Below are 26,383 nucleotides of genomic sequence, written 5' to 3' on the forward strand. Positions count from 1 at the left end.
TTAATGCCTCCCAGTTGTGGAGAACTGTGATAACTCAGACACTGTATGTGATTGTTATTGAATAAGAAGGCAGACGTGGTTTTTCCTAAGTCTCAAGGCTCTTAAGTACGTACACTTTCTCCTCAAATTTATCGAACACATGTGCGTTTATATACACATGCATGTGTATCACCCATTCCGTGAGATTTATACGCTGCTTTTTCATCTTGTTCCTCCAGACAGGATAAGAGACATTCGAGATGGCATACCAGAGCCTTCCTTAGTGCAGGGTGGACACACTCCATTCATGGTTTCAGTTCATCTCTTGACCTCTAGGATAAGAATGTGAACTTCAGAAATACAATTTAAAGGAACAGTTTATGATTAAGACAACGTAGAAGTTAGATACTGTTGCTAAAAATTTTGATTACAGTGAAGATGTCTTCTGGTTTTAGGATATCTTAGAGCCCTCGAGCCTGAACCACACCAAACCCTCCATCGGGTATCCTGTATCTTAACTTTTGAATTTACCCATTAGTTACGGAACTAACCGTACTTGGGCAAAACTACCCGAACACGTGTCCCATCTGCCGAGCCACCTCTAACCAGAGGCCTAGTTTAGCCATCTTCTAAACAGTACCGGTCCCTTCTGCTTTGGGGGCCAGGATGGTTTCGAGCAGAAGGACCCCTCTCTGTTCCTCATTTCATAGGAAGTAGGTGGGTATTTCTATATGAAAGAGATGGAAATCATAGTGTTACACAATCTGGGCCCCAGCTAATACTTTAAACGGAATAAAACAAAGTAGGGAGCTGCTAGTATGTACTTTAGGTTGACTGGCTACAAATAATGGCTTATGAATACAGTAAATATAGGTATATGCTAAATACATCATATATATATACATACACATAAACGCTCGCAAAAGCATAACCAGGCTTCTGGTTAGAAAATGTTTACATATCATCTCGTCTCACAGGCAAAGAAATTGAGGCTCCGAGAAGTGAACCGATTCACAGAAGGTGACACAGCAAGTTAAGAGGTAGCTGGAAGTTTGCGACCAACAGCGATTGCTTTCAAAGAGTCGAATTCAACCAACTACCACTGTGTTTGCCAGCAGCCAGGATCCAGCGCCTGTCCCTTAGGACAGAGTGCTGCCACGAGGGCCGAGCAGCTTCCACGGGCACCCTACCCGCTTCGGTCATAAAGCAGTTGAGCAGGAGGGGTCGTGGGAAGCAGTGAGGCCGTGTGTGCAGGAGGAAGTCATAGGGGACACGCACCTGCTCCGGGGCTCCCTGGCAGGCCCACGAGCAGGTAACATTCGCCAGATGCATACAACATGCCGGGTGCTGTTCCCGCATTTAGAAATTACAGCCATGTGTTGAGAGAGAGACAGAGAGAGAGACAGAGAGAGCGATGATCTTCCTAGAGAGAAAGTCGGAATCTTGGTGAACAGCGCAGAGCTGGGATTTAAGCCACAGGGTCTGCAGGCTTCTCAAGGCATGCTCCGAGCCCTGGGCTTCCCGCCTCCCCATGTCTCCAGAGGCTCTCGGGTGGGCAGGCGGGCTCTCTTCTGTGAGGACACTTCTCCAAAGGCCAAGTAAAACTACCTTTCGGGGAACGTTAATTTGTATTTATTTTCCCCCTTGGTGCCAACATTCCTTTTTACCTTTGTGCTGGGGTAACTTTCCTCTTTATAATCTGCACTCCATCTCAACCTTTGTCTCTTCTAACGGTTTTCAACAGTGTTTACAAATGCAAACCTGAAGATACCCTTAAAGAGGGCCTCATCTTCATCGTGGTAGAATTCTCCCGCCGAGCTGGTACTTACTTCCAGGGTCATTTCTCTATGATACGTAAACTCAAATTAACTTGACAAAGATAATTTGATTTCCCAAGGCACAAACCACATACGCTACCAGAATTTACAAAACAAAAGCACACAAAGTTGGAATTCTCTTTCACGTGTTTGGATTTGATGGCTCAAAAGTAAGAAAACTGGACTTCTATCACAGATCTCCGATCTAACACACCTCTCTCATCCCACCTCCAAGAAAACGTAAAACCCAGGTTCGTTGCCTGCAATAAGTAGTCATTTAATTAAAGAACAAAATTAACAGGAATCAAAATGTTGCAGCTGTATTTTTTTTGTTAGACATTATATAAAAAAAGAAAAGTATAATACAGTAAATAATTTTGTATAACGTGAACTTAAAGAGTTCTCAAATTAACTGTGATCAGAATAAAAATGTCTTTCCAACAGAATACTGAACGTCACTGTGCCGCACGTCCCGTGTCGGGGGCCCGGAGGGGTGCCGGCGCCTGCCCGTCGCCCGCCCTCCGTCTCACCGCAGGGCTGCGAAACAAGGTTCAAAGGCAAAGGACAGTTTTCTTCTGGGAGAGCGACTCTGGGTCGTAACTGGTCCGACAGTTCCTACCCCTCAGACACCAGAGAGTGAAGGCCGTCCCCTGGTTTCTCCTCGTACAGGTGAGCACAGCCCAGACCACCTGCCCGCGTGATCCTGCTCCTGGCGCTGACACAGCAGGGGGTCTGGAGCTGAACTTCAGGAAAGTTCCCTGACGAATGTTCAGTGTTGGTATCAAAAATTAAACAAAAATTCTTCTCAGAAGAAAATCTCTATGGCCTGTGGAATCTAGGAATTACGAAAAGACAAAACAGTTTAAGGCTGTACACTTCTAAGTGAAAACGGCCAAAACCTTCCACTATTAAAAGCTGCTCAGACATCCACCATATAAGACCCAAGGATGGACGTGCTCTGCGTCAAGCAGCGGGGGCCCAGAGGGCTCCCGGCTCCCAGGCCCACGCTGGGCCCCCAAAGGAATTATACGCTGAATTCCAAAGACTTCCTAAAACTCCGTTTGAAGGGCTGCCTGCCAAGCCCTTGGTGTGCACAGAAAAGGCCAAGGCTTTGCTACATCGGTAGAAGTAATGAAATGACGGATGAAACAAACTATTGGAAGTCCTAGTACAGCTGTGGTTTGGTTTTATTCCGGTAGAGCTGGTAATGTGCTTGTGGTGACGTTGAACACATCGAAGAAAATCTCATGTGGCTGGTGGTGTTCTTTTAACAGTTTATACCAAGTGCTGGCATGCGGTATATACCACCTTATCACTGTTTCCTGATGTCCAGGTTTGGGGTTAACTCTTAAAATCCCATCATCTAAGAGAGGCATTCAGGGCTTACAAGAGAAAATAGATCTCTTTGGTAAACAACCCTTAATAATGTGCAATGAGAAAACGTATTAAATGTTAACATCCAGAAGACCATGTCATAATTGACAGCCTTTTTCCTCAACACAGGGTGATCACTAAAAATAGCTTTGGTTTTACTGGGCACGGTTTATTTCCTAAACATTTTTGAGTGTTTTGAATAATCAAAACTAAGACGATCTATTCCTGCCAAACGTATGCCAGTCAGGGGGAGGGAAACCTTAAAGTTTTTTAAACTATTTATTTGTATCATTTTCTCCTGCTTTTGCAACCTCAACTTCCTCCCTCAATATATTCGTCCTAAAACTGCCTTGTGGGATAGAGTTCCATCACACCTGCCTCTGCTCCACAGCCGCACTGACCTTACAGACGGAATGTTTTAGAGAACTGCAGGGGCCACCTTGGGACAACCAGAAGAGGAAAGGAGTCCCACTATTTTAGTTTAAGGAAGTATCTACACCCAGGATTTCCATTCTCCTTGCATCTGGGGCTGGAGCGCCTTGAGGCCAAGGGAGAAGTGATACGGGAACTGGTTCAGGTGAAGGCTGGTAGCCACACACCCACACTCGTCAGGATTAAACAGGAGGACTTTCATCGGGCGTTACGACTCGTGGCCATGCAACGAACACGCAGCCAGTGAGCCAGGGCCGCTGCGTCACCCAGAGGCCACCCCGTGGCATCTTTATGATCACACGAACACGGAGCGCATTCACCTTGAAGTGGAAAGTCTTGGGCATGGATGAAGGCCAGTGTATTCCCACCGGAACAGAGGTTCCCTGCAGAGGGGGCCTCCGTTAGCTGATGCAGGGCTACGTTCTCAGCACCTGCAGATGCACTTGGCACACGGCAGGTGCTCAAATACGTGAGTGATGGGGAAGCATCAGCTCGTGTTAAAGATGTGAACAGAAATTCAAGCCAGGAACAAGTACCTGGGAGAGACTTCACGGCCTCCTGTCAGTATCGAGGAGTGGGGTTCTATAGTGGGGACGTCTGGCCTTCACAGGAGGCGGAGCTAATGTGCTGGCAGATTGCTCACATTACTTTGAGGCTTTTCTTAAAGGTACATTCACTACTGGGCACCTGGGGGGCTCAGCTGGTTAAGCATCTGACTTTGGCTCAGGTCATGATCTCACAGCTCGTGGGTTCTAGCCCTGCGTCGGGCTCTGTGCTGACAGCTCGGAGCCTGGAGGCTGCTTCGGATTCTGTGTCTCCCTCTCTCTGTCCCTCCCTGCTTACTCTCTCTCTCTCTCTCTCTCTCTCTCCCTCTCTCTCAAAATAAATAAACTTAAGGGGTGCCTGGGTGGCTCAGTCAGTTAAGCCTCTGACTTCAGCTCAGGTCATGATCTCATGGTTCATGGGTTTGAGCCCCTTCTCCGGCTCTGTGCTGACAGCTCAGAGCCTGGAGCCTGCTTTGGATTCTGTGTCTCCCTCTCTCTGCCCCTCCCCTGCTCGTGCTCTGTCTCTCTCTCTCTCAAAAATAAATAAATATTAAAAAAAAAAAAAAGTCCTACTGTTTTAGTTTTTTTTTTCTTTTTTTTATCTTATAAAACATAACTAAAATATAAACTTAAGGAGGAAGGCACTAAAGGTAAAAACATGGGGCGCCTGGGTGGCTCAGTCGGTGGAGCGTCCGACTTGGGCTCAGGTCATGATCTCGCGGTTTGTGGGTTCGAGCCCCGTGTCGGGCTCTGTGCTGACAGCTCAGGGCTTGGAGCCTGCTTCGGATTCTGTGTCTCCCTCTCTCTCTGCCCCTCCCCTGCTCGCACTCCGGCTGGCTTGCTCACTCACTGGTGCGGGCACTCCCTGTCTCTCGCAAAAATAAACAAACGTTAAAAAAAAAAAACAACCGTACGTTAACTACTTAAATAAACCCAGGACCCACGGTCTACACGCCACCTTCCCCCAAGCCCACAGGAGCCGTGACCAAGAAGGAGGCGCACCGTCTATTCAGTGCATCTCTCAGCAGAAATACGGGATCTGTTTGCCTAATTACATAGATCTCTGTGGCGTTTTATCTTTTCTTTCTAAAGGAACACCGTGTTGTAAGTACCATGAAATCCACACGAACATCTAGAAATCTGACCTTGTCAAATGCTTGCTTGATGCATGGACCTCCATCTCGTTACTTTTGTATTCATTGAGCTCTTTGCGAATGGCTGCCTGAAATGTAAACACAGGACAGGAAGAAGCCGACATAGGAAATTAGTACCCTGGCTGTGGCTCAACAACAGTTCGCCATCCTGGTTGAGTTCTGGTGTTTTGTAATGTAGTTCAAACAAAGAAAAAGAAACCACTTGTGGCCCAGGATTCAGCCTCTTAGCACGTGCACGGCCCTGATGCTGGTGTCCGGGAAGAGGTCAGTGAATTGATTTGCTATGTCGGAGAAGGAAGACAACGCCCACCTTATGTGACAGGTGGCCCCGGCACGTGCTTAGGAACTCCAGGAAGTAGGGACACCAAATTCACGAAGGAGGTCGGGCTTTTGGTGGACTTATTTGGAATTCTGCAATTAGATCATTGAGAAGCCATTCTAATTTCAGCATGAGGTCAGGCTTGGTGTCACGTGAAAAACAGTATCGTGGCTACACGCGGGTGGGGTGGGGGGCGCATCTCAGTGTTTCAGGGCGGGTCCTCGGGCTCTTCCAGCCGTCCCCTGCCCCCTGGGACCGTGCACTCCCTCACATAAACCCTCAGGGGCCAGCAGGGGGCAGGGAGAGGCTCTGAGCCAGGGATCCCAGGGAGCGCTCCTCCCGCGCTCAAACCCGGGTGCTGCCAGAGACGTGCTCGCTTCTCCCCTCGCCCAGGGAGCCGAGGCTCGGTCCGCCTGCCGGCTGGCTGCGCCTGGCCAAGGGGATGCGACACCTGCGTGCATTTACATGTCACCTCACTTATTCACGGTCCGCACGCGGGGAACAAGGAACAATGAGCGCGTTCGGCCAACTCGCTGGCTGAGCAAATGATTTTGCTCTTCCTAAAAGCTGTAAAATCATGAGCGGCCAGAGGGGATGAGGCTTCAGTCCTGTCCGTCCACAGCATGGGACCATGGACAGGAACATACCCTCTGAGCCCGTCCAAATCATCTGTCCGATAGCACCTCCATAGGGGTGATAATGACACATCTCTCACGGGGACTTTCTGAGGATTAAATGAAATAATAATGCCAGACAGGCCGGTTCAGTCCAGGACAGGGCGAGGGTTGGGTGAACGTCCATTCCCTCTGCTCCGTCCCCGAGTGTCTGGGACCCACTGCTTCCTTGCTCTCGTCCCGCACCCAGAGCGTTCAGGTCACACTGCCCTGGAGGCTCCCGGGACCTCACACCGGACCAGTCCTGGATGCATCCAGAGCCTCCTCTGTCTTCACCGCCAGGGTTTTCCTGAGGGCCTCGCCTGTCTCCCTCTCTTCACCCCTCTCTGTCTCACTGTAGCTAAGTCTGTTTAAACCTCTGTCCCCTGCCTCTTTTCCTCCAGCCTTGCCTGCTTTTGGTTCATCCAGACCATAGTTCCTCAACTTCCATACTCTTGACACTCAGGATTGGAGAATTCCCTGTTGTGGGGCCATCCTGTGCATTACGGGACGTTTAGTGGCATCCCTGCGTTCCACCCGCTACACTCTAGTAGCACTTGTCACTTGTGACAGCCAGGGATGTCTCCAGACATTGCCCCCTAGTTGGAAACACAGCCGTGACCCCAGATTGGCTTTGTGAGACCAACAACGGGGCTCAAAGCACAGGCTTAATTTCCAGACCTGGCGGCATCCGCTTTGGTAGGGTCCCCTCTCTAAGGAAAAAAAAAAAAAACACCTCAGGGCAACCTGGCTATTCACGTATGTGACAACATCCCTCACGACCTTGTAACATGAGACCACTTAATCAGACTGCAAGTTTGTATGTTACCATATATGAGAGACAAAGAAGTAAACATATAAAAAAACTACGCCACATGGGGGCACCCGGGTGGCCCAGTGGGTTAAGCATCCGACTTCGGCTCAGGTCACGATCTCGCGGTTCGCGAGTTCAAGCCCCGTGTCGGGCTCTGTGCTGACAGCTTGGAGCCCGGAGCCTGCTTCAGGATTCTGTGTCTCCCTCTCTCTCTACACCTCATCCGCTCACTCTGTCTCTGTTTCTGTCTCTCTCTAAAATCAACATTAAAAAAAATTAATAAAAAAAACAACCCTACATCACGTGGCGTTCGGGGCTCAGTTCTTCGGGTACGAACCCAACTGAGCGGTGCCGGCACGAAGAAACTCAGGAAGGAAGAGAGAGCCTGGGTGTCAGGACTCTCTGGGCGAGAACCCCGCTCACCACCATCCAGGCACGAACTCCCTGGCATGTCGTGGCCTGCCCTCATCACATGATGCCATACCCCACCCTACCCCGACCAGCAGACGGATCTGCTCTGTACCTTGTCGGCCGCTGACAGTCGTGTCCACGGCTTGTCTGCCCGTCTGTCATAATCCTGAGCTTTCGCCACCTCCACATAGTCACTGAACCGTATCAGAATCTTTCGGTCTCTTAGCTCGTCAACTGTGGGTCTCTGATTAAGCTGAAATACAAGAGCGTCACAGTTAGCTATTACCACCTGCCAGACCAGCTTTCTCCGGAAACTCCGAACAAACACGTTTCTATAGGTAAGCGGGAAACTCTGCGACTGTGAAGTAGAATGACCTAACGCCTACAGTCTCCCACGTGAAGGCTCAGATTACACGCTCTTAAATTGCAGCCCCCCCGGCACCTTCCCTCAGAGGGGTCACTCCCAGGAGCCTGGCTGCACCCTGTACACCGCGCAGCCTCAGGGAAAGGGCGGCGAATGAATGGCGAGCAAGCTGTACTCCAGCAGCCGCCTCTTCCACTCTCGTTAGAGGAGCTCTTGACAAAAAGTCCCCGACAGAGGGGTCGCTGCCACACCAGACTCGCAAGTCGAGCTCAGGAAGGATAATCGATGAACCTGAAGCCCATGGGTCGAGACGTCGTCGTCATCACTACGGAGCACAGAGAGCCCCCAGGACGCTCGAGTTCAGACACGGTGGGCACCCCGAACCAGATGGGACTGTGCAGCTGTCACCCAAGCTGGCCGGGGCCAACTTCACCCTGGCCGTGTGCATCCCTGATGCACGGCCCGGACGCCAATAAGAAGTTTCTGCCATCAGGAGCTTCTCGACAAACTGAACGTGCCGAAGGGCGTCACAGGGACCCGAACGCTGGCACCCAGGGGTGCACTTCTCAGGCACCGCGTAGAGATCCAGGGGGATGAAGAAAAACGCCTTTAAAAACTTATCCCTGGACATAAGTGGTGACGGCATCGGGCTTGTCCCGCCACACGAGCTGTTCCTGTGCCCGGTAAGGGTCTCACCCGCGGGCACGGAGGGTCACAGCAGGGGTGGCAGGGGCACTGGGGAGTGAATCCGCTGCTGGCCAGGAAGACGTCGTCCAGTGACACAGGGACGCCCCCCCTCACCCACCCCAGCACCGCCCAGGCGGCTCTTCTCCAGCGCGCCTGTCCCTCGAGATTCAGGGCGTAAAAGGCGCTTAAATCACAGTACCTTTCTTGTCAATCTCTGCTTGATTTCTCTTCTTTCTTCCTGCTCTGTCTGATCGTTCCTTTCTGTGAAAGGTTAACACAGAAAAAAAAAAAAGAAAAGAAAAAGAAAAATGGGTTTAGACTTTCTTCTTTTTGGTGGAGAAGTGAGCTCACGGCCTCCACTTTCTTGTGGCTGAGGCGGGATGTCAAGGACGCCTCACGGGGGGCACTTTTTTCCATGTCACAGCTGGCTCTCCTCCACTCCGCCAGCCACGGCTCAGACCGTGGTCTCACTGCCACACAGAGACACGTGCGCGGGGGTTTGTTCTGCCCCCATCCCAGCCTCCCTCCTGCCCTTCCTTGGGGTCATCGGTCGCTGGCCCCCCTCGGCTGTGCATTTATTTGCAGGAGAAGCAGGGAGTTCTTCCCTCATCAAATATCGCATCTCTTTACGTCCAGGAACGTAGACGGCACGCACAGACAGTTTTGGTGGGACGAGTGAGTGTGCACACACAGGTCTACTCACGTATATCATCTATGAATATTATACGCGGATACTAACAGAACTGTCCCTGCTTGCTGTTCTCTTCTCCTCCCCCCGAGGTATGCGGACTTTTCGCCAGCCAACATCCGACAAGGAACAACCTCTCCAGACTCTGGGCAACACGGGCTTGCCTGGAATTTATACTTCCAGGGTGTATTTCAAATCTAAACATAGCACGAACCCAGCCGACTCCCCGTGGCAGAAACGAGCACGCTTAGCACACTCTACACGCCGTGCCTTTTAAAGGAGCCTCCGTGCCTCACGGAGCTCGGCTCTGCTTCTGAGTTGTTACTATTAACATTCAAGCTGTCCTCGTACCTACACCCGGGAGCTAAAAATAGAGAATTGGGAGCTGCGGTGTAAAACGCAGGCTTTGCCCTGGGATATGAGATAATGGATGTCCTATTTCTGGCACTCTCTGTTGCTAAAGAAAGCCTCGGGACCCATTCTGGGAAGGGACGCTCACCTGCCAGCACTCACTCCTAGAAACCCGGCTGCTTGGAGGAAGGGAGGGAGGGGAGGGAGCCCGCTGCCTGCAGGTGACGCAACCCCACGTCGCCCGCCTTTACTTAAGACATTCTGCACGTGTGTGCGCTTGCGGGACTGGGTGCGGGATGTAGTGTACGTTTCAGTAAGTTTTTGAAAAGGGAGATTTATTTCCGGTTTGAATGTTTTAGAAAAGGAAATGAAACCCTGTTATGTTCTTGGTTTTTAATCCAAGTGATAAACCAGAAGAAAACCACAGTTGCAAGGTCTCATCAGGAAGCTGATGATACGGTCAAGAAAAAAATGGTGAAAGTATCCATTCAAGGCCAACCGTGAGGGATTGAAGGGGTGATGTGAAGCGAATTTTTCAGATTTCTTGAAAAACAGGCCACGGGCAAAGTCCAAGCAGTACAGGGACAGAAAACCAGACCTTTGTTTTTCATCATCAGCGACGTCATCACCAAGGTCTCGGTGCTTTGGAGCGCTGGTCTTGGAAGGCGGGGTCCCCTCCCCAGCAGGGTCCCCTCTGCGCCAGGTGCTCTACTGGGCACTGACCCCAACAAGGCCTTCCCCAAAGCCCGAGCCCCCAGGTTGTCTCCGAGCTCCACCTAGCGATGGCTTTGTGGGCCTTTTGTTCCGAGACCCAGAAAGGCCCCCAGCCTTATACACAACAAGGGACCCATGACCATGGTCTCCACACCCACACGTCCGGAAAGAGTGCCAGCGGCTTGGACAGCCACATTCGAGTCTTCCACAAATAATCAGAGATGCATTGCTGCTTCTAAGGCAGGGGCCAGAACTGGCCCGTGGAGCCAGGCAGCCTGCGGCTCTACCTCTTTGCCAAGGAAATGGGACAGCGGTGCAAACCACAGGACTCCGTTGTAACGTTGTAACGAGTAACCGGGCGGGCACAGCAGGGGGGGCCTAAGGCGGACGTATCAGGTTTGGTGCCTTCACCTGGAAAGGGGCCTCCGCGTCTCATCCAGGAATAACAACCCAGGCCGAGCTCTAAGTGTCCCTGAGACCCGATCGCAGTCAGTCACGAGCTCCCCGCTTGGGAGGGGAGCAGATGCGACGTGACAACATGCTAAGAAGTGATTATAGGTAGGAAACGCACTGTAGCAGGAACGTTTGGAGCCGGTGTCGGGGGCCCGTGATTATATGCTGTGTGCTGGACCACATGTGGTTACCCTATTCTCAGCTCCCCAGAACAAAACAGAGCCAACACCCGCCATGAACTAGCAGTGACATCCGCAGATACTCCCACTCAGGGGCCTTGAAAAGCTTCCGAACTGTGGCCGGCTCGATGGCGAAGCAGGGATCGCCATGGCCACGGCGGAGGAAGCCCATTTCTCCCTTCCTCTCACAGAAGGTGAGTGCAGGAAGTTCCACGTAGCCACTTACCCCCTCTATTCAAGCACCGGTTCTATTTTTAAGGCTCTGACGTTTCATTGTGAAGGCTGCTGCGATCCCAGGTGCTTACTGGCCAGAGGACCTGGTGTCCCCAGCAGCAGGGGAGAGGTCCACACGGAGGCAGAGCCCCCTCAGCTCACTGGGAAGCCCCGCCCCCTGCCCCCCGCGGTGGCAGCAGACCCCTCCCAGGGCTGCTCAGTGAGTCCACACCTCGCCCACCAGCTCCGAGCTGCTTTAAGGACACCTGTGACTTAGCAGCCTTATAAGTAAGTGATGGGATTTTTAACAAACCAGATACTTGGGGGACGGGTGGGCACCTGGGTGGCTCAGTCAGTCAAACATCTGACTCTTGATCGTGGTTTTTGTGGGATCGAGCCCCGCATCGGGCCTTGGGCCGACGGCATGGAGCCTGCTTGGGATTCTCTCTCTCTGACCCTCCCCCACCCTCTCAACATACATAAGCTTTTTAAAAAATTCAAATACGTGATAACTTAAATAGCTTGACTTTCTCATCTGTCTATGTGATTAGGCAGGTAATCAATGACAAGTTCTTCTTTAAATCCCCAGACGTGACCAAGTCGATACAACACAGAAGACCAGATCCCCTATCTTAAATTTGACAACAGAAACGTGCAATCCCTCGGCATAGGGTGAAATATTTCCAACCGTCTACGAAGGAGGGGACCCCCTGGCAGGTGAAGGTGCCCAGGCAGGGACAGGAGACAGGGATCAGCAGGGACTCAGAGCCCAGACCGTCAGGAGGGCCCACCGCCCGGCTTCTGGCACAGAGTCAGCGTGGGCACTGCCCTAACTTTGTGACAAGATGTTCGCAGAATAAAAAACCAAACTCAGAGGACATCTGTAGTGTGCATCATGTCAAGACGAAAAACAATGAAGCACTTTAAGGAATCCAGGCCCTAAGAAGACACTTTTTGCAGAAAATGTTTTGAAAACTAAAGTCTGTGGACCAGTGAACTATCTGAGAAACGCTATCTGAGAAACACTTCCAAAGGGGTTTGACTGCCCGGAACCACCGTGGACTCTAAGGAGCCCGAACAGCATTCCCTCTGTTGCCGAGGCAGTTTGTGGACACCGATGATCACACACCTGGGGACCCCCATGCGGGTGGAGCCGGGGAGGGGGGCCAGGGGATCCCCGAGACAGAGTTGTGACCCCCAGGGCAGGCTTCCCGTGACTGCGCCCCTTGGAGGTGTGGGCTTCCTTTCCCCTCCTGTCTCGCCCTGGTGCCACGTCCCCCTCCCTACACTTTCTGACACTGTCCACACCCTGCCCGTGACCTCTGCGGCCGTCAGAACTCCCACCCCAAACTGCCACGGAGACCTGCGTGAAACCCACAACGCAAAGAGAGAATCGAGCCATTTCCCTGAGATCTACAGGGTTAATTAAATAACCCTGAAAACAGGAATATCTTTAATTATGCTGGGAGGCAAGCTTTTTTTTTTTTTTTCCTCTTAATTTTAAAAGGAGATATTTCCGACCAAATCAACTTTCCTCTAGGGTTTCCTTTCGCAGCCCGGTGGGACCTCACAGGGCCACGGGGAGCGACAGCCTGCAGAGCTGGGTGCACCTGCCACGGACTCGCCCCCACGAGGAGCCAGGGGTCACAGCTACTCACGTTTCAAGATATTTCTTCTCTCCAGTTCCTCCACGGCAGGTCTTTGGCTCAGCCGTCTGCGGAAAAACACTAGAATTACATTTTGCACCATGGTGGCCGCCTGCAGATTCCTCCCGGGCTCTGCCGGGGGCAGGGGTGGCCGGCGCGCCCCCGAAGATGGTGAACCCAAAAGCTGGAGGGAGGGAGGGGACCTCTGGCAGCCGCCTCTTGCTGGCGCTGGAGTCAGATCCCCGCACAGGAGGGGGGTCACCGGCTGTCCCGAGCTCTGGGGCCGACCCCCCGTGCCACCTCGGGACCCGAGAGCGCTGCCGGCCGGCGGGACGCTCCCCCGGAAGGGAGGAGGCCCCTCCTGCCCAGCCGAGCAGCGGTGGCACCTGCTTCGGCCCCAAGCAGCCTCGCCAGCAGCCCGCGCAGGGGGAGTGACAGCGAGCGCCGCCTCCTGAGCCGCGCGGAGCCAGCCGCAGCCCGGGGAGGGGCACACCCCCCCCCCCCCCCCCCCCCCCCCCCCCGGCGGCCTCCCCCGGCCCAGCCGTCCCCACCCGCGGGGCGCAGGACCAGCCTTTCAGGGGGATTCGCGTTGAAGGAGTCGGCGGTACAGCGAAAACCAAATACATACGGCAAATAAAAGGCTTGTCAGGAGCGGGAGTCATAATTAGCCAGAATGAGCGCCAAGCTCCAGTTGTCCCTGTAACTCCGGCGACGCTGTGCTTGGGTCCCAGCCAGGAGCCGCCCCGCTTCCGGACCCTCGCGCCACCCCAGGGCGACGACAGGGCTGAGCCTGCGAGCGCCCAGAATCTGGGGCCACGATACTTTGCCCCGAAGAGGATGCTGCCTCCAGAAATATCGGTCTTCTATTCACACTCCCTGTCCCGGCACAAAGCCGAGGGCGTCCCCAGGGCTCAGCTGCTCCCGCCTCCTGGGAACACCACAGGCGCGGGCTTTGTGTGCGCCCTTCCGGGGGCGGCCGCTTTGACATCTTGTCCTGATGTCTGGTGGGGACCGAACCCGCCCCTCCCCCCCCCCAACAGCCCCCCATCTGCCCCGGGGAAGGGAAACCTGGCTCTCAGGCGGGGCTCCCTCACCGTCCCCCCGAAACCTCCCAAATGCCATTCGTCGGTCAGCAAAGGACTGTGGAGTATCCGCTCTGTGCCAGGCAGTTCCAGCCCCCAGACACAGTGGCAAACAAGCCTCCCCTGTCCTGGAAATCTCACAGTCTAAACGGGGAAGGCAGACAAACAGTAAAAGAAAAAAAAAAAAGAACAAAAACCATTGCAGAGAGCGCTAGTGCCCCGGAGAAAATAAAGCAGGGGCTGTGACAAATGAGTGACCAGGCAGGGGAGGAGGAGTTTGGGGAGACCCATCTCCTCCGAGGCTCACCTGAAGAGGTGCCGGCCCTGGGAAGATCACACCCTCCAGCCTCAGTGTCCCCTAACTGCTCACACACTGGGCTTGAAGACGGTGGGGAGGGAGGGGGGAAGTGATCATGGCAGGCTTCATGGAAGAGGAAACTTTTGGCAGAGCCATGGAGAATCTACAGGGGGCAGAGCCTGGTGCCTAGTGACTGCCGGCTGCTTAGCCAGGATGCCCGCAGGGACACCCGAGCGCTGAGGCCGAAGATTTCCTCAAACCTGAAAAGTATCTCAGATCTACACTGGCAACGTCCCCCCACCCCCGAGCCTTTTCTTGCCGGAGGACCGTCCGCTCTCCCAAAATGACAACCCAAACAGACTTTCCCAGAGGTGTGAGAACAGAATGAGCCAATGCACCGAGTGTGTGTTAAACGCCTGCTTGGTACATAGTAATCTCTCACGAAAACCCAGCCTGTGAGTCCTCAGTCATGGAATGAGTTCCCAGAAAGGCATTTCATCTGATTCCTAGTTCTCTAAAAAGTGTGGACAGCTCGTCACCAAAATCTAAGCCATTGGCCTGAGGGGTGAGGCAGGTCGGGTCCTACCACGCACTGCAGGGCTCCTCCCAGAGGCCACCAGGCTGAGCACACAGCTGGCCCCCGGGGTACCTCTCAGCGAGCAGGGAACAGCCCTCTGGGTGGACACAACTCCGCGGGTACAGTCGTGGGCACTAACCGACCCTCCCCCTCAGAGTCAGCCCAGGGCTGGAGCAGAGGACCCCAGCCCCTTCCCTGTGTGGTTCTTCCCAGGAGGCAGGAGCCCAATCACCGAGGACAGGTGCCCCTGGGGGCGGCGCTGCGTGTCCAGAGTTCCAATCCAGACCCAGCCCTACCCGGGAAGGCCAGCGGGCACCGGGATCCCTCTTCATGAGACTGTGAACTTCTGCCTTCATCAGACGTTCTGTGCACACTCATAACATGCCTGGCCCCTGGTGAGAAGTGAGACCCAGCCCTGCCCCCGGGGCCTGCAGGCTCCCTCGGGGGACACACCCTCTGCCATCACACAGTACTAGGAGGAAGAACCGAAAGTGATATGAAAGCCGAGTGTAGGCGGGCTGATCTGGGCAGGGCCGGCTCCCTGGAAGGTGACCCCTGAGATGAGAGCCAAAGTGTAAGTGGGGATTGCTAAGCGAGGAGGGGAGGAAAGAGCAGGTGCAAAGGTCCTGAGATCGGGAGGAATTCGGCAAGCGCCCTTTAGACTGAGTGGAGGGTGTGAGCCTCTGTGGGGCAGGGAGCTGGGTGGGGCACAGCCTGGCGTCTGCGGTGAGGAGTCCAAGAAGGTGGTTTGAGGCAGGCAGGGGTGGGGCGGGGGTGAAGGGATGCCAAGACCGGATCAGGCTTCAGAAGCACTCTCTGGACCCCTCCAGTTTGCTGTCCGAGAAAGGACGGGGCGGAACCAACCACCAGGAGACGCAGGCCTTCCCGGGGCCAGGACCCCCTTCGGACGCTCAGGGCAGGTGCTGTGGACCCACACGTGGCCGAGGGCCCCATAAAACGTTCAAGACGTGCGGAAGATGTTGGCCCTGGAGGAGGGCCGGTGCCACTGCAAGTGAACACCCGTTAGACTAAACACATAAGCCCACCGTTCCGTCCACTTCCTGCCTGGGCAGGATGGGGCTTCCGCTGTCCAGCAGCGACAACAGTCCCACGTGCCTTCCGACGGCAGGAGGCCGGACTACGCCCACTTGGCAGAGACGACCGCGAGGGCTCAGAGAGGCAAACGTGATCAGGTCTGACGGCCCACGTAGACCCCGGGGCCCGGCACAGGTGGGCAAAAGCAGCGAGACCGAGGGGCAAAGGGGCGCACGGAGACCCCTCTCCCTCCGAGGCGTCCGGCGGAGCCTGGGGGGGTGGGGGGCGGGATGAGGCCGGACCATCTTCACTCGGGAGCCTCAGCCGCGAGGGGCTCTTGGAGGACCCGCAGACCCAGCCCTGGGGCGGGGGGGGGGGGGGCTGAGGCCTCGGGGAGGGGTGCGGTGGGGTCCAGCTCCCGAAGGGTTTCCCCGGCTCCTCCTGGAGGCTGCTCCCTCTCCTGATCCAGAAACACAGCCCTGCCGGGAGGAGTGGTGCGCAGGGGCCAGGGGCCGCTGGGGAAGCCACGGTCTATTTCTGACTCTTCCCGCTGAGAAAGCTGGGGCGCGGGGAGACTCTTCCCGCTAAGCTGGGGCGTGGGGCAGCACCAGGAAAAGAAACGCCGGGGTAGAGAGAGGCTCCCGCCCGTCTCCCCGCCTGGTCCCCACCTGGGCACACAGGAGAGGTGCGGATGCCAGCGCTGGGCCAGGCCCAGGGATGCGCTGGACGGGCCTTGGGGACTTGGACGGAGCACCCGGCCAGGGGCGGGGCGCCCGGGGGAACTGTGTGCACCTGTGGGTCTGCGTCCTCGGGGGGGGGGGGGGGGGGGGGGGGGGCCACTCCCCCGGCACCAGCTCGTGCCCCTGGTCCCCAGGGCCCGCCTGCCCGTCCGCCGAACGGATCCGTGAACTTCTGCTCCGCACCGGACCCTGTGCCGAGAACACGGCAAACGGCGGAGCAGGGACGAGACCGCCGAGCAGATGACGGGCGGAGAGGACGGGTGGGTGCGTGGCAGGGAGCGGACGCGGGCAGCTGGCCGACCGGGACGCCCGTGTGGGTCGTACGAGAATCAAGGACGCAGCAGCACTGTCCCCGCTCCTCAGGCTCTGCGGAACGCGGTCCTGTTTCCATCCCCCCAGAACCGGCACCGAGTCTCAAGGGGAGCCTCGGTTCTGCCACCTGCCAACGCCCTCTCCCGCCTGAGCCTCCTGTCCCCGGCCCCACCTGCCCCTGCGACCCACGGGGTACTGAGGGGTGAGAACACAGAAGGCAAGGGGCTGGCGCGCACACGGGGTGTGTTGTTATCGTCACTGGCATCCGTATAGTTCACCCGGTCCCTCCCGGCCTCAGCCAAGGAGCTGCAATCTCTGTCCTGCCAGCAGCCTCCGTGCCGGCCGGGGTCCCCAGGAAACACTCGCCCACCAGACGCTCACTCACCCCTTCCTCCACCAGACGCTCACTCGCTCCCTCACATGCTCACAGACCTCTCTCCCTCACTTGCCCCTCCCTCCCCCATCAGACACTCAGCCCCTCCTCCATCAAACACTCCCTCCCTCCCTCCCCCATCAGACACTCACACAGACCTCCTTCCCTCACTCAGCCTCCTGTCGGACACTCACCCACTCCTTCCTCCATCAGACACTCACTCACACCTCCCTCCATCAGACGCTCCCTCCCTCCCTCCCCCATCAGACACTCACACAGACCTCCTTCCCTCACTCAGTCTCCTGTCGGACCCTCACTCACTCCTCCCTCCATCAGACGCTCCCTCCCTCCCTCCCCCATCAGACACTCACACAGGCCTCCTTCCCTCACTCAGTCTCCTGTCGGACCCTCACTCACTCCTCCCTCCGTCAGACGCTCCCTCCCTCCCTCCCCCATCAGACACTCACACAGGCCTCCTTCCCTCACTCAGTCTCCTGTCGGACCCTCACTGACTCCTCCCTCCATCAGACACTCACTCACTCCTTCCTCCATCAGACACTCACTCACTCCTTCCTCCATCAGATGCTCACTCACACCTCCCTCCATCAGACGCTCCCTCCCTCCCTCCCCCATCAGACACTCACACAGACCTCCTTCCATCACTCAGCCTCCTGTCAGACACTCACTCCTTCCTCCGTCAGACACTCCCTCCCTCCCTCCCCCATCAGACACTCACACAGACCTCCTTCCCTCACTCAGTCTCCTGTCGGACCCTCACTGACTCCTCCCTCCATCAGATGCTCCCTCCCTCCCTCCCCCATCAGACACTCACACAGGCCTCCTTCCCTCACTCAGCCTCCTGTTGGACACTCACTCCTTCCTCCGTCAGACACTCACACAGGTCTCCCGCCATCAGACACTCAGCCCCTCCTCCATCAAACCCTCCCTCCCTCCCTCCCCCATCAGACACTCACACAGACTTCCTTCCATCACTCAGCCTCCTGTCGGACACTCACTCCTTCCTCCGTCAGACACTCACACAGGCCTCCCGCCATCAGACACTCAAGGCCTCCCTCCATCACTCGCTCAGTCGCCTCCATCAGACACTCACTTACCCCCTCCTCCATCGGATTCCTGGTACCCCATCCCACGGCCCCCGCCCCATCCCCCTGCCCCGTGACCGTGGGCTCCGGAAGCCGACCTGGGCCAGCCGCGTGGACGCGTCCACTGCTCTCCAGGGCCTGGGGTCTCTCCGCATTCGCCAGCCCCCTGCAGCCAGGCAGGGCCGCACGGCCGGTCCGGAGCAGCGACCGGGAGCAGGACGGAGGCCGGGTCTGGGCTGAGCCCTAGAAAAGCCGCGGGACCTTCCACAGGCTCCCTTCCCCTCCACGGCAACCCGGGCCTCGCCCCAGGCGGCGGAGCCTCCAACCCGAGCCGCACGGGCCAGCCTCGGTGAGAGGACAACTGCCCGGAGGCTCGCCCTGACCACGGTGGGCCGTGTGTGCGAGACACGCCCCGTGCCGGGCGAGGCCGCTGGGGTTCGGGGCGTGACCGCAACACCGTGCCGCCTCGCCTACCCTCATACACGGGAGGCACGGCTCGGACACGGACACGGGCCGTGGCTGGCCGTGACGCTGGCCCTGCCCCGCCCCCCCCCCCACCCCCCGGGGCACCTCCTCCCACCTCTGCCTGCAGCCGGGACGGCCTCCTCCAGCACCCGGCCGGGGGCAGGGAGCCCTGGAGCCCAGGCGGGCCCGAGGTGGGCAGGCACTCCTCCGCCTGACCCCGTCGGGGTGGGGGGGGGCGGCCTGGCCCCCAGGCCCATCAGTGCTTCATGTCCAAATACAGCAAGCAGCTGCATTTCGGGCTCACACGATACTTTAAAAAACGAGAACGTGAAGTGACATTAATCGACTGGACGTTTCACTTTTAAAAGTCCGTTTTCTGGCTTTCCTTGAAAATGCACAAGAATCGGCTACTGGGATGCGTGCCCCCCGCCCCCAGGCAGAGCGGGCACCCTGGTGGCTGGTAGTCCCCGGGGCTCGCCTCCCCGTGGCCTCACCCCCATCTCCCGGGCTGTCCGTTCGCCCTGCCTGCGGGGCCCGGCTCCAGAGCGAGCCGGGCCCTGGGTACCACCACCCGCTCCCTGTCCCGAGGACCCCCTTCCTGCCTCCCAGACGCACCTGGGGGGAGGGTGACTTCTCAGCTCGGAGGCCCAGACAGCAGGTGCAGACCTGAGCTGAGGCCAGGAGTGAACGGGCCACCTGGCGAGCAGCCCGTGGGAGCACCTAGCCGCCCAGGAGCTACTCCGCACAGACGGGCCTCTCGGCACGCCAGCTCGATTCCGGAGGACCTGGGATCGGGCACGGGGGCATCGCTGTGGCCGTGGGTCTGCCATTTGACACCCGTTTCTCCACGGTTGCTCTCCGGGGGACCCTCTCAACTAGGGGCACGCGGAGGCGAGCTCCCGACGCCTTGGGAAGGGGAGAGGAACCAGGTGACGCCGTGCTTCGTGCTAAAACTCAGGGACCAGAAGGAAACGGGGTTGCGGGAGCACAGGGTGAGGGCTGAGCTCTTCTGTGCATAAAGCCCCCCTCGGACGGCATCACGACGTTCCACTTTTAAACAATAAAAGGTCACACGATAAACAGGCTGCAGCCGCCCCCCAGCTGGCCTGCCGTGTGCCAGTCACAGGCTCCGTGGCCCCGCGGGAAGGAGGATCCAGCTGAAGACCAGGCTGCCCGCCACGGGGCCAGACACGGCAGGACGTGGACCCCAGGCCCCAGCCAGCAGAGCAGGGGCACCTTCCGGTCCCAGGCCGGGGACAAGCGGCATCTCAGTAGCTGACAACACGGCCTCTTCTTCCAGACACTGGGCACTGGGGGTCCTGGTGGGCGAGGGGCTGGGCTGGCTGGCGTGAGTGCTTACAGGCTCTGAGCCCCTCTGCCCGGGCGACTCCAGGAAAACGGCCATCGTCTCCTGGAGGGACCAAAGCTGTGGCCACCAGGCCTCTCCTCCTTCCGGACGGGTCAGCGGTCCTGGCCAGACCCCGAGCCCAGGGCCCCAGGAGAAGGGGTCACGATGGGGACCAGAGCCCGCCCGGCGACAGGGAGGGAGGCTGGTGAGGGTACAGGTGCCGCCTGCGTGCCCACCCCCAGGCCGTGCTCCGGGCGGTTCTGTGCCCAGGCCACCCGGCCAGCTGCTGGTGGGGGATTCGTGCGAGGGTCCGGTCATAGTGCCCAGCCGGTGCCTGGGAACCCCGACTCAGCGACCTGTGCTCACCTCACCACCTCTCATCTGCAGGGAAACTGAGCCACAGGATCTGCCAGGGAAACTGAGTCACAAGAATCGCAAACTCCAGGTCACCCTGACCCCCGACCATAGTGCCACCATCACCGCGCCCTATAGGTCTTCTTTTCACCTGCAGCCTCCCCTCGAGGCCAGCCGCCGACCGGGCCCTTGGGCAGACGTGGAGGCTTGGCTGCCACAGCCCTGCCCGTCCCCGAGGCCCGGGACTCCCCCAGCCCCTCCCTGGCCCTAGACGCTGTCACCCACTTCTGAGTACCCCTTGCTTTCTAGCAAGGGTTTTTCTAAACCACAGAACCCCCAAACCGAGGTCCTCATGAAACTGCTAACGAGAAGCCAGGGGAGCCTCCGAAACCGTGTTCCGTGGCACCAAGCCGTCCCTCACACCGTGTGCCTGCCCGATTCACCGAGTCAGTGGCTCCTTTCCTGCAGAGCAAGGAGCACCGGGAAGGAGCACCCGGAAAGGGGCATTGCTGGGGCTCAGAGCCCGAGCCCTCGTGTCTCACTGTGCGACCTGCTCGGTCCCTCGAGCCCGGGCCTCCCTTTCCTCACCTGCCCTATGGCTTCATGTCAGGGCCCCAGACGCACACTGGGCTTATCCTGCACTTCTCGGCCCGGCCCAGCTTGCCCTCGCCTGCGATGGCCCCTGTGCCCCGTGTCACCTTAGGTCTAGGACTTGCACACCTGGGGCACCTTCTGCCAGGTGGTGACGTCCCTGCCTTTGCCAGGGCTCACCCCAGTGTCCCCACGTCCCTTCCAAGACTCCCAGCCCCTGACGGTACATCCGAGTTGACTCAGTCCTGCCTAGAAAAGTGTTCTCGGGGTGCGGCATCTGCTGTCAAGGTGAAGGGCACGCATCTCGGCCCAAAAGTCATTCCAGACCTTCGGTCCCGAGCTGCCACCTGGCCACTATGTGACACAGGCCTTCATCTCCCCCCAAAACAGGAGGATGGTGACACCCGCCCCCCGGGGCCGCTGCCTGGTGCCCGGTGCCCGGCACACAGCAGGCCCAGGGCTGTGGCGGCCGCTGAACTGTCCCCGCACTGCTCTCGGGCTGCAGAGAACCGGACCGGCAAAGGGACGCCCGGCTGGGCGGGGAAGGGGGGGCAGGGGTCAGAAGCAGGTGCTCCAGCGGCCCCCTCTGTGCCCGAGCCCCAAACCCCCACTACACCCACGGCTGAGGTCCTGACGAATGACTGAAGTCACCTGGGCGTCAGGCGACAACGGAGAGCAGATTCCTTCCAAGAGACAGAAGCTCAGCTGCACAGCCGACATCCCCACGCCCACGGGCCGCCGGGCTGTTCCCCGCGCTCCTTCCCGGGAACACCGATCCCGCTGCTGCGCCAGCCTCCAGTCAGCAAGCCACGCTGTGTCCCCGCCTGGGACGGGATTCCCCCCCCCCCCCCCCCGCCCAACCCCGGCGCGTCTCCACCGCCATTCAGCGGGGATTCCTCCTGCCACAGGCAGGCCCGCGCTGGGGAGCCCCACGGCGGTGCTGTTGGGGCAGCAGAACCCCAGGGCCCTGTGGGCCGGCCTGAGAGGGGGCGGGGAGGCCTCTCTGGGGGATGAGCCTAAGACCAGGCCACAGAAAGAGCAGGGACAGGCTGCAGGGTCTGAGGAGGGGCCTTCCACGTTGGGGAAGAGCAGCCCCCCAAACTTGAGCCCCCTTCATCCTCGCAGTCACCCCACATTGGTTCTATCCCTCACTGTCTGTGCCGAGAACCGGGCCCATCCACGGTTGTCTCTTATACCAGGAGACAGGAACCCGAGGCCCGGTTCTGACACAGCCGCGGGGTGGCCCGGGGTCAGCCACTGGCCAAGCCTGTAAAGGACGCGCCCACGGCTCCCCTACCTGCCGCACATGCTGGGGATACGGAGGCCGTGCGCGCAAACCCAGGACAACGCGTGGAGTGGCCTTTCAGGGACCCGAGACTCCCGGGGGAGGCGGGGGGGGCGCTTCGTCCATCTGGCCTCCTCCCTCCCCCTTATTCCCTCGGCTGCTGCCACATCCCCAGCACCTGGCACAGTGCCAGCCACTCAGCCAGGGGTCCCGGGACACCCTAAGCCTCCCCGGGGGACACTGGGCTGCAGCTGTGGGGAAAACCATCATCCCTCACCCAGATCCCGCGGCAGTAACAACGACGGACCACCAGTCGCCGGGTTACCGCAGAAGGGCGGAGAGCCAAAAGGGAGGAAATTCGGTGTTGGCCGGAGCGTAGACGAAGAGTCGCCCCCATTGGTGGGACCATCGGTGCCGTCTGCCAAGATTATAAAAATGCCCGTATGCTTTGACCCAACGGTCCCAGTTCAAGGCTGATGTGTTCAGAAGTGCCCTTAGGGGCACAGACGCATTAGAGCAAAATGCAGGGAGAGCCCTTATGCACTTTTAGGGCCTGGACAAAGAGAGCAGCCGGCCGGCAACAACCCTGTGCAGACACGGGAAAGTGCGGGCCGCGTCTACCCTGGCCTTTCTTGGAAGGGTCGCCCAGCCGGACTCCGGAAAGAACGGACAGAAAAGCAGATGCAAAAAAACACAAAATCGCGTTGTGGTTGAAGAATCTGGGTTCCAGACCCGGCCCCGGCTGGGATTCTCACTTCTCCAGCGATCAGCTGCGCGACCTCCCACCTGCTCACCAACGTCTCACTGCCTTTGGCTCTGTGACAGTCAGAGGTGTCCATCTGACAGGGTGACAGGCCCAGGTGGTCGTTCACTCATCCAGGTGCTGCAGTGGAGGTACTTAGGAGATGCGAATGATGTCCACTATCAGGTGACTTTACGTAAGGGAGACTGTCCTAGGTGCTCTGGGTGGGCCTGGCCCAATCAGTTGAAAGGTTTTAGGAGCTGGGCTCAGGCTGTCTGGTGAAGAAGCAATTCTGCCTGTGGAGAGCGGCCTCTGCCTACGCCTGAGGGTTCCGGCCCTTCCCAACAGCCGTGTCACGGATTCCAGACCTGCCTCGCCAACGCCCGCACCCGCAATAAATCCCTTATTGCAGATAAGGGATTGCAATAAATCTCTTTATTGCAATAAATCCCAGATCCTGCTGGGTCTGTTGTCCTGGTGCCTCACTGACACAACCCCCTTGTCTATATGGGGATGGCAGTACTACGGGGGAGGCTCTGTCCAGTATCCCCACTCCCCGACTCCGGGTGAATCACCGTCCCCATCCTGGAAAACCGGGACCCGATGACCACACTCAGTCCGTAGCCCCTGCCCATCGCTGTCTGTCCTCAACAGCGAGCTCTGTGCCTGTCAGAAACTGGCTCCTCTGTCCCCAAACCTATGCGCCAGGTGTACTTAGTTTGATAATTAGGAAATTTAATCAAATTTTATGCACATTGATTAAATGACTTACTACGGGTGTAAAAGGAAAACGTCATTTCCAGGAGAACGGGGTTGAACGCTTGGAGTCGGCAAAGGCACGACGCTAAAAATCCTGCCGTTGGCTAGCGCGGGAGAGAGTGCGAAGGTGGGGACGGAATCAAACACTCAGGAAGGATCCTGCACTCAGCTCCTTCCAAGCACCTCTGAAACCTCAGCGCTCCTCTGGGAAATCGACCCTAGAAATCGTCCAAGGTGCGTCCCACGCTTGTGTCACAGAAGAACTCCAATGTCGGTCCCTCCTCAGCGGAACATTCTCGACTCCACCCCAGAAACATGGCTAAGTGTGCACCTGTGTGACTTGGGACAGTAAAGCATTTGGAGCAACACCAGATCGTGTTGGTCCTTTCTTCTTCCAAGCGGCTTTTTGGTTCATCACGTCTCTCTCTGTCCAGTCTCCTTCGTGGGCCTGGGGGCTGAAGGCGGGGCTGGCACAGGGCGGGGGCCTGGCGGGGCCGCAGGAAACGGCCCATCCCCGAGACCAGAACACCAAGGCGGACTGAAACGAGAGCTCCACTCGAAGCCGTCCTTGATGGGACGCTGCCACCCTACACGCCGGATGACTTCTACGGGACACGGAACTTCGTCACGACCGCGTGGAGCGGCTGGCCCTCGCAGCCCAGAGCGGGGGAAGCTGGTAACCGCGGGGCAGGGGAGGGGGACACAGGAGGACCTGCACAGCAGCGCCCCTGCACCTGGCCTGCGAGGGGCACTTCCTGTGTCCCCGCAGCTGTCACACACCGGCTCGGCTCACCTCCCTCCCCCGCTGTCCCTCGTCCCGAAGGCAGCGCCTCCAACCCTTCCTCTGTCCCCAGCGCTCAGCGCAGAGGGCGGCACACAGAGGTCGCTCAGGAAGCGTCTGTCCTTGAGCTGAGATGTCGTGGGAGGGGGTCTCCCTGGGGAAGGACAACAGTATCTGTCCGTGGCACCCCAGCTTCCCGCCAGCCCCCCCAGATCGCCTCAGCCCAGTGCTGGACTGTGCGCGGGGCACCGATAAACTAACAGGTGTCAATCTCCTGAGCCCAGGGGCTCCACGCAGACTCCTTGGACCAGACCGCATTGGAAACCGCTGGTCCCTAAGGCAGACTGTTTTCATTCACTCGTCCGTGTTTGCTCGTTCCTTCCCCCTCTCTCTTCAGTCTGTCCACACAACAAAATTAACTTGAACACCCACAGGAGCACAGGCTGCTAGTTTCCCGCCCAATCTCCATTCTCCCTTCCGATGAAGCATCAGAAAGAGGATTCTGCTGAAGACAACCTCTTTTTCAGCTCAACATCACCACATGGAGGGGTTCCAACCTTTAAAGGTGTGCTGAGGAGCCTCTGGGAGCCTTTTCAGCTTGGATATGTGTACCTCTGGGACTTAAATATGATGTCCGGTGCTCCTGCAGCCATCTTAGACCACAGAGGATAAATGCCAGTGTGAGCATAACTGAGCACCTGCAATAAATCCCTTATTGGTCTCCTGCTGGGTCTGTTGCCAGTGGAACAAGTGACCGTGGAACAAGCATGACAGACCTGATGGTCTGCAATTACTCCACGAAGCAGAGAGTCTCCAGGCCCAGTGTTCAGAGCCAGCCTGCCTGGGTCAGATCTCAGCTCCATGGCATCCTACTTGTGTCACTCTGAACATCTCCCTACCCTCTCTGAGCCACATTCCCTTAGCCATAAGATACAACTGACAAAGTACTTATGTCTTGGGCTTCAGTGAATACAGGCAAAGCACAGTCCGCGGCACGTAACACAAGTTAATGAATGTAACAAGCCACCCGATTCTCGGCAAAGCAGGGCAGAGTTTTGCAGTCTCCGTGAATGCCTTACACACCCATTTCACAGGCGCAGACCAGTAGTGTGATTCGCCTGTGCTCAGTCTGCAAGTCCCAGCCGGGGACCTTTCACCCACCAGACCACCTGCTCTCCTGGTTTGGGATTCGTGTTTTATTCATCCTGAGGGGAGGGTGGGCGTCGTTTTGCATTTGCTTACAAAACCTGCTGTACTTTCCTTGACAGATTCCCAGGCAACCCAGGAAAACAACAAGCAGCTGGCCCGGGGCTGACTCAAGGCCATGGGCTCACCACACCGTGGTCCAAACAAGGGAGCCTGGGCCCCGCCTGCAGGGACCGCTGAGCCCCACACACCCGTGACCCCTGCAGACCATGAGCTCCTCCCAAAGACCAAGACTGATCGTTATGTTCCCTGAGGATCAGAGGGGCCCAACTTTCCCCGATTTGGAAGCGCAGCATCTCGGTCTAAAAGCAGAATGTCAAGGCCCACGCTTTACAGGCACGGCTTTGACTGGATCATACCGGCCTTGCCTGCTCCCCAGGCCTGGCAGGACCACCTGACACCCTCCACCCCCCCCACTCCAGGGCAGAGGGTCAACATCCCACAGAGCCTGCTCACAGCCCTGCCTCTCCAGTTCCTTTTCCATTTTTGCAGCAGACCCAAGAAAGTGCCCTGATAGATGCAGGCATTTCTCCTGACTT

General features: G+C 57.5%; 1 protein-coding gene across 1 annotated transcript in view; it reads right to left on the bottom strand.

Moving 5' to 3' along the window:
* Positions 1–2,126: 2,126 nt before the first annotated feature.
* The window catches only part of PHACTR3 (phosphatase and actin regulator 3), a 101,994-nt gene continuing 77,737 nt past the window's right edge, over positions 2,127–26,383 (bottom strand). Inside the window, exons 8-12 of the mRNA XM_042930519.1 lie at positions 12,806–12,861; positions 8,749–8,810; positions 7,611–7,751; positions 5,293–5,369; positions 2,127–2,631 (exon numbers count right to left, since the gene is read on the bottom strand). Of these exons, the coding sequence (XP_042786453.1) occupies positions 2,616–2,631; positions 5,293–5,369; positions 7,611–7,751; positions 8,749–8,810; positions 12,806–12,861 (352 nt within the window). The 3' untranslated portion in view covers positions 2,127–2,615. The remainder of the gene's footprint in view (positions 2,632–5,292; positions 5,370–7,610; positions 7,752–8,748; positions 8,811–12,805; positions 12,862–26,383) is intronic.

Source organism: Panthera leo, chromosome A3 (assembly GCF_018350215.1).
Source record: "Panthera leo isolate Ple1 chromosome A3, P.leo_Ple1_pat1.1, whole genome shotgun sequence".
NCBI classification, from domain to species: Eukaryota; Metazoa; Chordata; class Mammalia; order Carnivora; family Felidae; genus Panthera; species Panthera leo.